At 33.2% G+C, this 13981-nt stretch overlaps 1 protein-coding gene across 2 annotated transcripts in view; it reads left to right on the top strand.

Annotated features, from left to right (window-relative positions):
* Positions 1-13981, top strand: part of LOC118190066 (uncharacterized) — a 258700-nt gene that overhangs the window by 228892 nt on the left and 15827 nt on the right. For both annotated transcript variants that reach the window (XM_085818915.1, XM_085818916.1), the window contains 4 exons: positions 2482-2570; positions 4513-4575; positions 8316-8408; positions 8494-8553. In XM_085818915.1, coding sequence (XP_085675041.1) covers positions 2482-2570; positions 4513-4575; positions 8316-8408; positions 8494-8553 — 305 coding nt within the window. The remainder of the gene's footprint in view (positions 1-2481; positions 2571-4512; positions 4576-8315; positions 8409-8493; positions 8554-13981) is intronic.

Raw genomic sequence — 13981 nt, 5'->3', positions numbered from 1 at the left:
TTTCGAGACATGAAAAACGCAGTTTGAATTTCGTCAATCGGCTCAGTAGAACGGACGTTATAGAACTGTCCCATTTTTTTTTTACAGTGTACATGTCATGTACCCAATGGCTGCCCAAACCATCACACCAGGTGCAGAGCTCCTTTGCCGGAATCTAATGCAAGTAGGGGACGTGCGGTCTCCTCGGAGCCTCCAGACACTGACGATCATCAGAATACTGCATCAGATTCGAGACTCGTGACATTGTGCCATCTTATATCCAGCTTTGTCGCTCGGATTGTGATAAAACAACGGTACCTAGAGCCATCAAATTTTGAATGACGTAATCCTACTGCGAATATGGGCATCTGAAATCCCAAATTGGAAATGTGAAATTTGTTTTATTATCGATTTCATATTTTGTAAAACTTTTAAGGAATTTTTGAGTAACAAACTCAACGATTTCAAAGCGAGGAATGGCAACACTGTAAGAAAAAAAAAATCATTTTTATCTCCAGCGCGAGACTGTGTATCGGAAATTCCAAAAATATGCTCATTTTAAAATTATTTTGAGATATTGCTGTGAATAGAATTATGTGGTTTAAGTGCGAAGAACATGATATTTAATAAATAAAGGCAACACATAAAACGTTAAAAAAAGTCTCTGTAGGCGTAATGTAAAATCTGAAAGCTTTCAGATTTTTTTAAATAAAATTTGAAATCAATTAGAACTGAAGTAAAAGCAATCATTAATTTATTAAAATTTTGTCTTTTGCTGCTGTATTAATTCAAATAATTATAAAAAAATTAGAAGAAAACCAAAACAAAAGTTCAAATCAGATTTACTATCTCCTGGAAAGCAAGTAAAAAGAATTTTTATCTCTAAAACAAAATTTAGAAATGTTTAAAAACATATTATCAGTTGAAATATATTGAAGTCTAGGAAGAAAAAGTAGTAGACAATTGCCATGTGTTACTTCAAAAACTGAGATGTTCAGCTAAAGTTCGTATTTACAGTTAATTTTATTTTATGTCTTCCTTTGAGATCTGAAAGGTCCACAAAGACAAGCTTTGAGGGCTAATTTTGGCCCGCATCCTGCGATTGAGATAGGCTTGGTTTAGAGCATACTTTCCCAACCTTTTTGGCTCTCTTCTCCCTTTTCGAATTTTACTTTGCTGAGCTTTCTCTTCGAGTTTGCTCAAACAAATATCGAGGAAGTGTTACATCAGCTATCTTTTAAGCGTGATCTGTAGGAACTAACTGAAGACATACAAACATTTTTGCATTTACTGTGCTTGCATTCCAATTAGTATTTAAAACTCACTGCACAATATGGAAACAGAATGCAAACATAAAAGTTCCGTGTTCATATTTTTAAAACGCTAGAATAATTTGTAATTACTCATAATTTGTAATTACATTCACTTAGAGTACAACGCGAATCAGCATGTAAAGAATAAATTTACTTATACTGAAGAGCAAAACCATTATTACCATATACTCGATAACGCGTTGTGCGACCTTTGACTTGCAAAACATACTTGCATGGATGCCACATGTTCGTGGCAGATGCCTGGAGAGACGCTTTACCAACTGTCTAATCAGCGGTCAGGCGAAGCCGAGATATTCCGACAGGGTAGTGTTTGAGCTGACGATCCATGATATTCCAAATGTTCTCTATTAGGTTAAGATCTGGCGAATGAGGTGGCTAGAACATTAACTGGAATTCATTCTTTTGCTCCTTGAACCACTCCGAAAAGTCACCGATGAGTGCGAGTAAAGAAAGTGCAGAAACCTGTATGCACTTTTATGTACCTGTATGATTCTTTCTCTAATACGCCTTCCAAACGCACATGTACGCTTGTATATTCGACACTACTGTGCTACATTTTTTATTTTGATGCATAATTTGTACCTATCATTCTATACTTTTCGAGAAATTCGTCAAGTTCTGTTAATTTTCAACACCAATAGTGTTTGATATGATTCTTGTAAAGATGCGTCACTGTAATATTTATGTAACTAAGTGAATTTTTTAAAAGTGAATTTTTAAAATTCTTAGGTAACAAAATTTTTCAGGCTAGTTCTTATTGTCCTCTTGATTTTCAATGCCTCCTTACTCCCTGCCGGATCAGTAATGCCACGATATCTGAGTTAAACTAAGGAGCTGTAGCACCCATGTTGAGGAACCTTTGTGTAGATCGATATGCATATTTCAAGTGATGAAGTGAAATATCAAATTTATTAATTTGATATTTGAAGAGCTTCTAATAAAGGGTTCTGATTTCGGATGCAAATGATATGAATGAGTTGTATCCATGTAACTGATTTCTGCTTTTAAAGTAAATATTAATAATTTAGGTCTTTTTATTAAAATTTTGTTTTTCGAAAAATTACTTTGGTCTCTTGATCATCGCTATTTCCCTTTTAACGTAAATTTAAGTTGTATAACCTTTACTTATTTTAAACTTTTGATCAGATTTATTCATGTTTTTCCATAGCCTTTGATGACAATGTGTATACTGACTTTGCTAGACTTTTAGCATCTTCATCGGGTGTTGAAAGTGCAGATATTCCTAACGCTATGCAGGTTAGTATTTCTCTAATTGATTTTATGTGCATGTGTTAATTTGTAAGTGTTGAAAAACTTTTACCTGCTTTCAATCACTATTGCAATGGGTAAAATATATTTTACCTATTACTCCAGGCCATAATGCAACGATAATTGATATTGATACTGATTGATATTGGGCATAAGAAAATGTCAGTAGGAATTTAGTGATGATGTATTATGCACTAATGATTAGATGAAGAAAAAAGTGTGGTATTTCATATATAATGATGTTTTTATACTTTTATTTGTATTGCAATGCAGTATTTTCATGTAATGTGTTCCAGTACTTTTTGTGGATGATGCTGTCTGTGTGAATAAATTATTTACGGATTCTGGATTTGGTCAAGGGAATTTGCTGCCATTTCTGTTTGCTTAATTTCTATCGCTTGAAGCAAATTATTTATTAATCCAGCTCTGTCTGATTGAGCATCAACATACGAAAACGTTGTAAATCGGCTATGGCTATTTGTGGCATGATAGTATGCATAAGAATTTTATCCCTATCTGGGTCATCAAATTGTCATTCCCACCGAGAGTGTATGCGTTTGATCACAAACTCCTTTCCACGTAATGTGATATTTCATACATTAAAACTAGATTTTTTTTAGTATCTTTTTTCCCAAAGAAGAATTTTTTAATTAGCCGAAATGTATCTCGATTCAATAACTTGGTTCGACTCAGTTCATTCCCCACCACGGTGTTCTTCAGCCTAGTTTTTTGGGTTGTACGCTACTCTGATTAAAGAAGCAGTATTGGTCTTATATGTAAACGCCATATCACTGAAGACGACTGCGGCTAGTTTGAGTTTGAAATGCCCTATTGCTGAGTAGGCTTATAAGGTATTTCTCCCGCTTTCCTAGCGTGCCTTTGTGATGTAGTGGTTCTGCAGAATGGGCCGGTATTCCAAAGGTCCGTGGTTCGATTCCCGGCGAAGGCGGTTGTATATTTTTCAATCTCTCTTGCTTCCAAAAAATACCTAATGTCTCTACAGTGGCGCCCGAATTAAAAGGGTTGTGGATGACGATTCTCCACACCCAGAATTTGGCGACTACGTCCCTAAAACTCTAGTCGCCCTTTAAAAAGGGGAGTATATAAGGTATTTCTCCCGCTTTCCTAGCGTGCCTTCGTGGTGTAGTAGTTCTGCACACTGGGCCGGTATTCCAGAGGTCCGTGGTTCGATTCCCGGCGAAGACGGTTGCATATTTTTCAATCTCTCTTGCTTCCAAAAAATACCTAATGTCTCTACAGGCTAACTGTCAATTTACTACTTATTCCGACAGATTGATAATTACACGCAATGGTCATTCATGCTGCTTTCGGACGGCTTTGATGCTGCCGTTTTATAGTGTTATAAATATTCTAGCTATTTTCTGATTAATGGTTACAGAATTCCACAAACTCACAGCCAGTTAATAAGTTTAATCCAGATGAAATTTTTGGTCGAATATGTACTCGACACATCCCTTTTGTTTATTTTCATAATTTTTTTTCTTAATTATGAAACTAATATGGTAGCTGGATCTGTACTCACCTTTTTATTTCTCTGAGGTCTGAAAAATGGGAAGTAGTATTTCTGCTACCCATTTTTCTGACCTTACAGAAGTGAAACACTGAGTAGTATTTCTGCTAATAGGTATTCAGTTATAAATAGAATTAAATTATTATTAATAAAATTTAGGTATTAATATTATTAATAGTTATTAATAGAAGTTATTTAACAGTCTCAACGAGAGGTTTGGCAAATTCGTAATATTTTTAATCACTTTAGATATAAGCCTTTTCTTGTTGATAGAAATTAGTCATAGTTAAATAATTAAACCGGTATTTATATTCATTAACTAATCTGTGTTGATACATAAGTGTTTTAGATAAAACAAGAAAACATTATATATATTGTCTTCTCCCATTCTCTTACTAGAACTTGGCTTGTAAGATAGATGAAGATATAGGAAGCAAACGGTTTAAGGCTATGAGTCCTGAGGTAAAGAGAAAAAAACTCCTCATTTGTGACTTATTTTTTATTTCTGTTGTCTATATTCAAATAATTTAAATGAAATATCTTTTGATGTTCTACGTTTATTTAGAGTGGTTCAAAACTGTATGTTAAAAATGTAAAGGCAGGTAGAGGGGACCTAAATAAGCAGATTTCGTGTACGAAAGTGTGTGCGGTAATGCCGCGTTCAGCCGATAGAGAGAGCTGATGAGTACGGTGTATAAAAGCGCTGTGCTAGCTGGATTCTTCATTTTGTCTCCCTGCAAATATTCGGCTGCCGATCAGGCAGCATAATAAAACCAGAAAACTTTATCATTTTACATTGGACTCAGCCTTGAATCTCATTAAAGAGCATAAAGAGCAATTGTGACAAGATAAGCTACTAAATCTGGATTCGAAAGATAGTTCTTTTTTGGATACTAATTAAGAATTTAAAAACCGCATTTACCAGCAATCGCCCTCTCTACTATAATAATTGTGTTGGAATTTCTAATCAAGATAAGGCCAAGATATTCACCGATCATTTAGAACTTCAATTTAAGCCAAACGATTGGCCGGCAGATCCTGATTTTGAATTACATACGCTTAACAAAGTTCGTGATTGGCTGGAGACTCAAACTAGAAACAACATCATTACTTATTAAAACCTCAACAAGAAAAACGCTCCTGGTACTGACAACATTTCGAATAAAGCTTTCAAAAATCTCCCGAATAATGTGATATGTAAAATTGCTAGCATCCTCAATGCCTTCCTGACTCTGTCTTACTTTCCGAAGCGATAGAAAGAAGCTAAAATCATTCTCATTCCGAAACCAAATAAAGACCATACCGAGCCCGATGGCTTTAGGCTCATTAGTTTATTACCGTGCCTTGGAAAAGTGTATGAACGAATCTTACTTAACAGAATGAAGCATTACCTCTACCTACTACCTCCGGAACAATTCGGTTCCCGATAAAACCTCTCCACCACAAATAGCTTATCAGGATTACGAAATTCGTAGGTGCTGCCCTGCATTCCAAACTTAACGTTGCTATGCTCATGCTAGACGTGGCAAAAGCATTTGACCGCATCTGGCATGAAAGACTTCTCTTTAAACGTATCAGCCTGGATTTCATCAGAGAAATTATTATGGTTTTTTTTATTCCTTTATTTCTGACCGTACAATCAAAGGGTCTGTGGGTGATGCTCTCTCTACAGAAAGAAATATTAGTGCTGGTGTCCCGCAGGGCTCCGTTATTGGACCTGTTCTGTACTTATTTTATGTTTCCGACTTTCCAAAATTTGATTATTACAAGAATTCTATGTTGGCATGCTACGCAGACGATACTGCCTTGGCAGTAAAATCTGCTATCGTCAGTTTTGCTATTCAAAAATCTCCTCCACTGAAGACTGGTGCAAGCGCTAGAAAGTGTGTACAAGCCCAGAAGTCCCAGCTCTTACTTATAAGAAGAACAAAATGGAATCCATCACTAAAGACGCATTTATTACTCTTTAATGAACCTGTACTGGTTGTTAAGGAGGCCAAATACTTAGGTGTGATACTCAATCATAAACTTGGACTCCTCACATTTTAAATATCAGAAATAAGGCCATGAAGATTCTTAAGTGTCTCTATCCCATCATAGGCGAATATTCAAAGTTAGATTTAGCAAAAAAGAGACTGATTTACTTAGCTATTATTCGACCTATTATGACTTATGCTTCTCCGGCGTGGGCGGTAGCCATTGATTGGGACCTGCATAAACTACAAGTTGTGAAAAATAGATACCTGCGTATCATCACCAATTCTCAGTTTTACGTATGTAATAATCTCCTCCATCAAGACTTAAGGATTGAACCAATAAAAGATTTTTCCTACAAAATTAAAAAAAAAAGTTTTTCACTAACGCACAAAATTCCGAGCACTTAAATTACTTTAATACACTTCACTACGAAGTTTTAAGTGAAGCTAAATATCTCAGACCGTATGCTACTTTCCTGTTAAGTACAAATCAAAATTTTCCCATTTAAATTTCAATGTACTGTGTCAGTTTCTCGTTGTAAAATTTCTATTTACAACTTAAAAATAAAGCAGCAACTTGGTGAGCTCCGACTTGGGTGGGTGACCACGCCACATAACTCTCTCGCCATGTAAATTGCACCATGCAGATAGTTGCTGAACTGTGTGCACTGTGAATATGCGTATATGAACTTTTCTACTGTCATAATTCTGCTTTATTTATATGATTCTTTTTTTTTTTTCAGTACTGAGCGACCGCTCTCAAGTATCATGTGACTACTTTATTTCAATTACTGTGAATTGTTCTGCCCTTTGCACTGAACTTAGAATAATGAATTCTAAATGCATTAAGACTCAATTTGTATTATGTAAAATTACTATTTATGATATTTTTAATCTCCCAAATCCATAAAAATGTTATTTACGGCATCAAAGTTTGAAATACTATCCAGCCGATGCAATGTCATAGCCATGTCCAAGTGACAAACTGGTTACGCCCCTTCGCCATCTTCGATCCTGTCCTCCTGGACTTACTGTGCTGCACTCATTCTACTTGAAGCGCCGTTCCATGGCACACGAAGCTCTGACAGCCGGAACACAGCATGGACTTTTCGTGCTAATCTCGGCATACAGTGGAAGTTGTTCTTCATCTTCCGTACGGATCTCGAGCAGCATGCATCATTACACCAATGCGGAGCTTGCCGATATGCATTTCAGGTATGGGGCTGCACAAGGAAAAGAATTAACTGCTCAAAGAATGTAGAAGGGGCGATTTTACAGGGCGATTACCTTAACCAGCTGTTTACAGACGAATGTGGTTCCAGCACGATTGACGTCTTTTCTAAAGTACGCCGATCTATGAGCCACCACTGTGAATCTTGTATCGCTGTTGGCGGCCGCTCTTTCAAGCATCTATTGTAAATTGTTAATATTTTTTTCTCTTTGTCTTTACTTGTCTTTTTAGTTTCCTGTGATTCATAGTGCTTTACGTGCTAGCGCTTTAATGCAGCATTACCGCACATCATTCCTATACGAAATCTGCTTATTCAGGTCCCCTCTACCTGCCTTTACACTTTTGACATATAGTTTTGAACCACTTTTGTTATATCTATATATATACTTCGTCATTCTATCTGAATTATAAGCTTAATGAAATAAAATAAATTTGCTTATGGAATGTGATTATGTGTAATTCAAAGATTTTATATGGTAGGGATATACTCGCCACCATGATAATTTAGAATTAGAGTTATTTTATAGTGACTATTCAAGAAAAAGCAATGCATATGCTTTTAAGTTTTCACACGAAATAAAGTACGAAAATTTAGTATAATAAAAACCAATCTTCAGTTAATGTCGTAGTAATAACAGAAAAATTTATAGCGATTAATGTTGTTCTGTGCCGACAAGGAAAGGTAACCAGTCAAATTGTGTTCTTAGCTTCATCAACTGAAACAAAATTTGAACAATTCCTTTCTTTGTTAATCATATCACTTCATCTCAAGAAAGAACGCTGTCGAGCTCAATGTAAAAATATTATATTTATGTGTTTAACAACCCGACTACATGTCTGCAAAATAAATTTATTACTAATCAATTTTTTATATGTGATACTAGAAACATATGTATAAAATTTGATTTTAGAATAAAATGAACAAAATATATATATATATATATATATGAACTGCTAAGAAAATTATTTCAATTTTGTTACTTTTATTTTTACAGGAAGCTCTAAATTTGCTTGAAACTTCAACAACACTTGCTGGATACAAATTTCGGCAGTTCATTAAGAGACATGGCCACAGGTGTCTGAAAGAAGTGAATACTTTGAAGATATTTTAAACTTGAAGGAATTTAATATTTTAAACTTTGATTAAATTTTGACTGAAATTTTTTTTTTCAGTTTGATCTGCGATCAACACCTTGGTATAGAAATCCGAAGTCTTTGGTTAAGTTGCTGCAGGTATAAACAAATACATTATGATTTTAAAACCAACAAAATTTCTCTGAAGCGGAGAAAATTTTGCTTTGGTTAAAATATCCGTGTGTTTGTTTTATATTCATTATCTTTTACTTTTTTGGCTCTAATCATATTACATTTTATGAGCAACCGAACATCGCAGTGAATCATTTCCTTTCTGTTTTACGTTTTCGAAATTCTTCACTTAAAAACGTATAGAATGCATTAAAAATAGGAGTATATATTGAAAAGTTATATGTTACTTGTTACGGTATCATTGTTTGGAATGTTACATTGTGACATATGAGTGTAGTACATTGTTTCATAAGCTTTCGACATTTGTGTACCCCTTTAAAATATTCGTTATATTGAGTACCCCTCGTAAAAAAAAAAAAAAAAAAAAAATAAAATAAAAATAAAAATTCCACACACTTTAATAGCAATCAAAATATAGTTATTTTCTCCCTTTTAGTACACAAACAAAATCATAATAAACGAAAAATAAAATTCATTCGTAATAAAATATGAATAAAACAAATGAAAGTTTTATTATAAATAATATTCATTATAATCCATGGGAAGGATGAAACTGTAAATTGAGATGATAGATCATCTAAATTTGTTTTCCTGGTTGTTAACTTTTATCTGAGATGAGGTTCCACAACCAAAAGCCAATTCCTTTTTATCAAAAGCCTGTTCCTTTATTTGACGTAATGTCTACAAATGTTGAAAAAGCAGCATCATATAGATATGAAGTTGGAAAAGGCAAGGTTAATTTCAGCACTTTTTTTGTTAAAACTGTTTAACATGTGGAATCTGCAATCAGACTAATGTTAAACATACACTTCTTTTCATGAAGCTAATTCCAACTTGCTGTTCTTCCACATGCGATAAACCTTCTGGCATAGATGTTATTTTGAAGGTGAAAGGATACTGAATGGATATCTGATCCATTCAGTATTTTTGTTTAAATCAAGATAATAGTCTTTCAGGCCCATCTGTTAATTCTGTAAATGATGCGTTATACATTTCAGAGTGCAGCATAAATTTTGCCGACCAAACTTGCTGTAAACTGATGACGAGAGAAAAATGAGTTCACATGTCCATTACCAACGTTCTTCGCCCAAATTTAATTTTGCCATGGTAATGTTCACTTCATTTTGAATGTGAAACAGTGTGAAATGTCTTTGCCATTCAACGATAAGTTGAGACAATTTAAAACCGAGAATATATCTGTTAGCTAATTTACAGAACCATTTCCAGTCATTAAGCAATTTCTCAATTCAAATCTATCATTAAGAAAAATTTGAAGTTTATGTCTAAGTTCAAATAACCGGTTTAGAATTTTCCTTCGAGATAGGCAACGAACATTGAAAATGACTATTTCCTATTTCTTCGCGTATTTGAAAAAAAAAAGTAATGCATTCAAAGGATGGTTTTTAATATAATCAGTCATTTTCATGCTTTCATGCAAAACTTTCTGTAGATCAGTGGGTATTTTACGTGTTGTCAAAGTCTTTCTGTGTATGCAACAATGTGTGAATATAACATTTCAGACAACATTCTGAATTCTTGCATGAGTCCTTTATTATGGTTAAGAATGCAAAGACATTATTGCATGTTAAAGCTTCATTTAGGAATTGGCTGCATTAAACTCCCGAACTAGGTTTATGAGCTGAAAAATGGCACAAAGGTCGTTGTTTCTTAAAGTTTGCTTTTGAGGTAGTCCCAGAATAAATAGCTAAATATGGCTAAATCAGACTATTGGAACGAATAGATGGTATTTCCGTAATGCGATATTAGTGACCCTGGAACAACTTCTGAAAATGGCCATGAAGACTCTAGATTTACCAGCAGGTCCTGCTGAAACCCCACTCACAGTGACGGTGACCAGTAGCATCATGATTAAATATTACAATCTTTAATCATATTCTATTGCATTCTCAATAACTGCTTCGATTCATTCATTTTCAAAGAATGGCCGTTTGATGTCTAATCCCACACGACAGAAATTTCGTACCATATTGTTACCTAGTGGATCATAAGAAATGATACTAATTTGCCTATAGAAAAGGCACAGGGTTCCTGTGAATTCCCTAAAGCTTAGTGTCTATAACTTTTCTTATTGATTTTATTAATTATATAGAAGTGCAGTATGGATTTTCTTTGAATCGGCACCCTATCTCAACTGAACTCCTGATGATCACTGTGACCATTATACCACTGTCTTCGGGCATTGTATGTTCTTTGCAGATCGGCAGTTGTTTTAGATTTATATTGTCGATATAACTCATTTGCTTCATTCATTGCACTTTGCAGTCTTAATTTAAGAATTATATAGGTAAAGTGAATAATGTGTTGGTCACAAAATCATAATACAGAGAAAGAGTACATATTTTTAAGGGGAGAGCTTAAGTTTAATTTCAACACCCATGATATTCACTTTCAGAAACTTGCTCTCCATACATATGTTAGTGGTTCTCAACATTTTTTCCCCCCCTCCGTGCGTCTCTTTCACCATTGCCAGACTCTCATCCCCACTCTCCATTCCCAAACTCGAAAAAACACATTTACTTAAATGTACGAGTAGATTAGTTTATGTGTTTTGTAAATTAAATAAGAATAAGCTTGGAAAATATTGATAAATAACAAAACTGAACAAAAGTAGTTTTTTCATATTCATAAACTAAAACTAAATAATTAATAGGTAAATAAAGACTGACCTCATTGCCCCCATGAAACTATTATATTCTCCCCTGGTTGAGCGCCCTTGATATATACGTATATATATAAAGAGGATGGTGACGACTCATTTGCGACAGAATATATATCCCATACGCGATCATAATTATTGAGAGCTCTAATGACTTAGTCATTAAACTAGGAGAATAATAGTCACGAGTCCACAGTTTAACCAAAAGATTAAGAATATTCAGTATCTTCAGATTCATCGACAGATGGCATCATTCATGGCATAGAAATGATTTTCTAAGGTCACATATTTCATCTCATAACTTTCCACCTGCGGCTGAAAGTATACAAGCCTTAATTTGGAAAGAGAAGGCAAAAAAAAAAAAAAAAAAAAAGTAGCTTTGGATTCACACTGGTTTTGTAAGTTATCAGTCATTTATCGTGATATTTTGAGCACTGCTATTATGTTACTGTCGGAGATGACCACATAAAATGGCTGAAGCAGTTCCAATATTTATTATTTCAACAGATACAGCACGTCGTATCCGAAATCCAGTCTTTTACGATTTTTATTATTTGTCTTTTTCGATTTACTACCTCCTAATTTTGTTATTGGTCAACGTTCTTATTTCGAATATTTATTTGTTTATGAATTGCTGCTAGAATAGAAACATAAGTGCGAAAAGTGGGTCATCTTCAAGCCGATTCATTGAAAGATAACACCCCGCATGTAAAGCCGCAGTGATGCGCCATAGCGATGAGAAAAATTCTCAGTTATTACTTTCAGTCATGTTAAACTTATGTTAAACAGCTAGTTTAGATCATCAAGGAGAGTTTCACTTCTTGCTTAATTAAATATTATGATGGGAAAATATTCTTTTATTTGAAGGATTCCTCCAAATGAAATTTATCGAGTTTGTGCAACATTTGAAAACAATCTTCAAGTAAGTACAGCCTGTAACTTTTTGAAATCATAGAACGAATTTACACAAAATAACCTTTTAATTTTCTTTCAAGAATGCATCCCATCATCATTATTTATTTCATTAAATCATGCATATTCATAAACATCAGAAAATGTTTTTTTGTTTGCAGTTAAGCTAAGTTTAAATTTAAGTCAGCAACTTAGAATAGGAAATTAAAAAAAATAAGAAATAACTATGCGGAGGATACGGCCTTTCTGCAAAATTCAGATGTAGTAGAAATTATTAAATTTCTAAGCTATCATTATGCAAATTTATTGATAATTTAATGGAAATTTTAAATGTAACATGCTTATCATATTGAAAGGGAAACATTTTTGTGAATAAAAATTTAAAATTAGACACATATAGTCATATGTTTCTGTACCCATCCTCTTACTCGGTTTAAAATTGGGCTTTTGTTTTCACGAAAAATTTCATGTTTTGCCATCCCCCCCCAAAAAAATAATAATAAATAAATAAAATAAAATAAAATAAAATAAAATCGGGCGAATAACGAAATCTAACATTTAATGCGGTTTCCGGCTCGTAGACTTATGTTTCTGAAAGTTTTCTGCTCGTTACTAAAAAATAAAATTATAAGAAATTTGATTCCCGTTAAACAAAACTTGACCGGGATTAATTTCAAAATTTGAAATTTTTGATGTAATTTTCAACTTACCTTGAGAAATCAGTTAATTAAGTTAGAATAATTTGTAGAAATAAGTTTAAATGAAGTTTAAATTTTTGGTTAATTAAGTTATAATAATTTGTGGAAATAAGTTTGAATGAAGTTTGAATTTTAGATCATTGTCATAATTCTTGGTACAGCATTGCTATAAGCCAGGGATTTAAGAATGGCAAAAGTTTTTAAAACAGCGATCTAAATTTTTTGATTTAATTTCGTAGATATAACTAAATATACAAAAAAATCATCTTTATACTTCGTAATATATTTCAGAACTAATGCACTTGAAACATTAACTAAAAATTAGCAGTAGAAATCCGGATTAAGAATCTCTGTTGTAACCATCAGTTTTACAGATAGATAGAAATGACGATTATTAATTATTAAAGTCTTCCAATATGCTAAAAAATTAATTTGATAATCAAGAGAGAATAACTGAATGAGGAGCGGTGGCCAACTATCTAACAAGAACACAAATGAATAGTCAAACAAAATAGAACAACTCATTAAAAAACAAAAATATAATACTAATATAACAAATGGTTGAAAATTCTTTGATCTTTTCAAGTAGCTGCCGTAAACTTTTCAATACGGCCACATTTCTGAATTGTATCTGGATGAATATAAGTACAAAAATAAACAAATGTTATGTAATTTAAATCAAAATGCAAGTATAATTTTTTAAAATAATTTTTAATTAATCATTAAGATATAATCTGCTTCGATGTAATCCTAAACAGATAAAAATACTGTATAACAATTAAACAATAGGAGTTCTTTAAATAAGAAACCAGAATATAATATTTTACAATAACTGTTGAATTTAAGAAATGGAAAAGCTGCAGTTATCTAACTAGTACTACTTAACTACCCCTAACTCCTATTACTTAACTCGATTCATCACCTCAACATAAAATTTTCTTTCCAGATTTGTAGAACACTTATAATAAAAGTAAGGAAAATCTGTATCACAATTTTTAATTTTCTTTTTCCTCTTGCATTCAATTTATTATTTAATCAATTCAATTTATTATTAATTTAATTCTTTTTCGTAATTTTTTTCTGTTGCCTTTTAAAATATTTTCTACGA

This window comes from Stegodyphus dumicola, chromosome 6 (assembly GCF_044657685.1).
Source record: "Stegodyphus dumicola isolate Sdum_Otavi_A_Nest chromosome 6, ASM4465768v1".
Taxonomy (NCBI): domain Eukaryota; kingdom Metazoa; phylum Arthropoda; class Arachnida; order Araneae; family Eresidae; genus Stegodyphus; species Stegodyphus dumicola.
The sequence above is the reverse complement of the archived record's forward strand: the minus strand, read 5'-3'. Positions and strand labels throughout refer to the sequence as shown.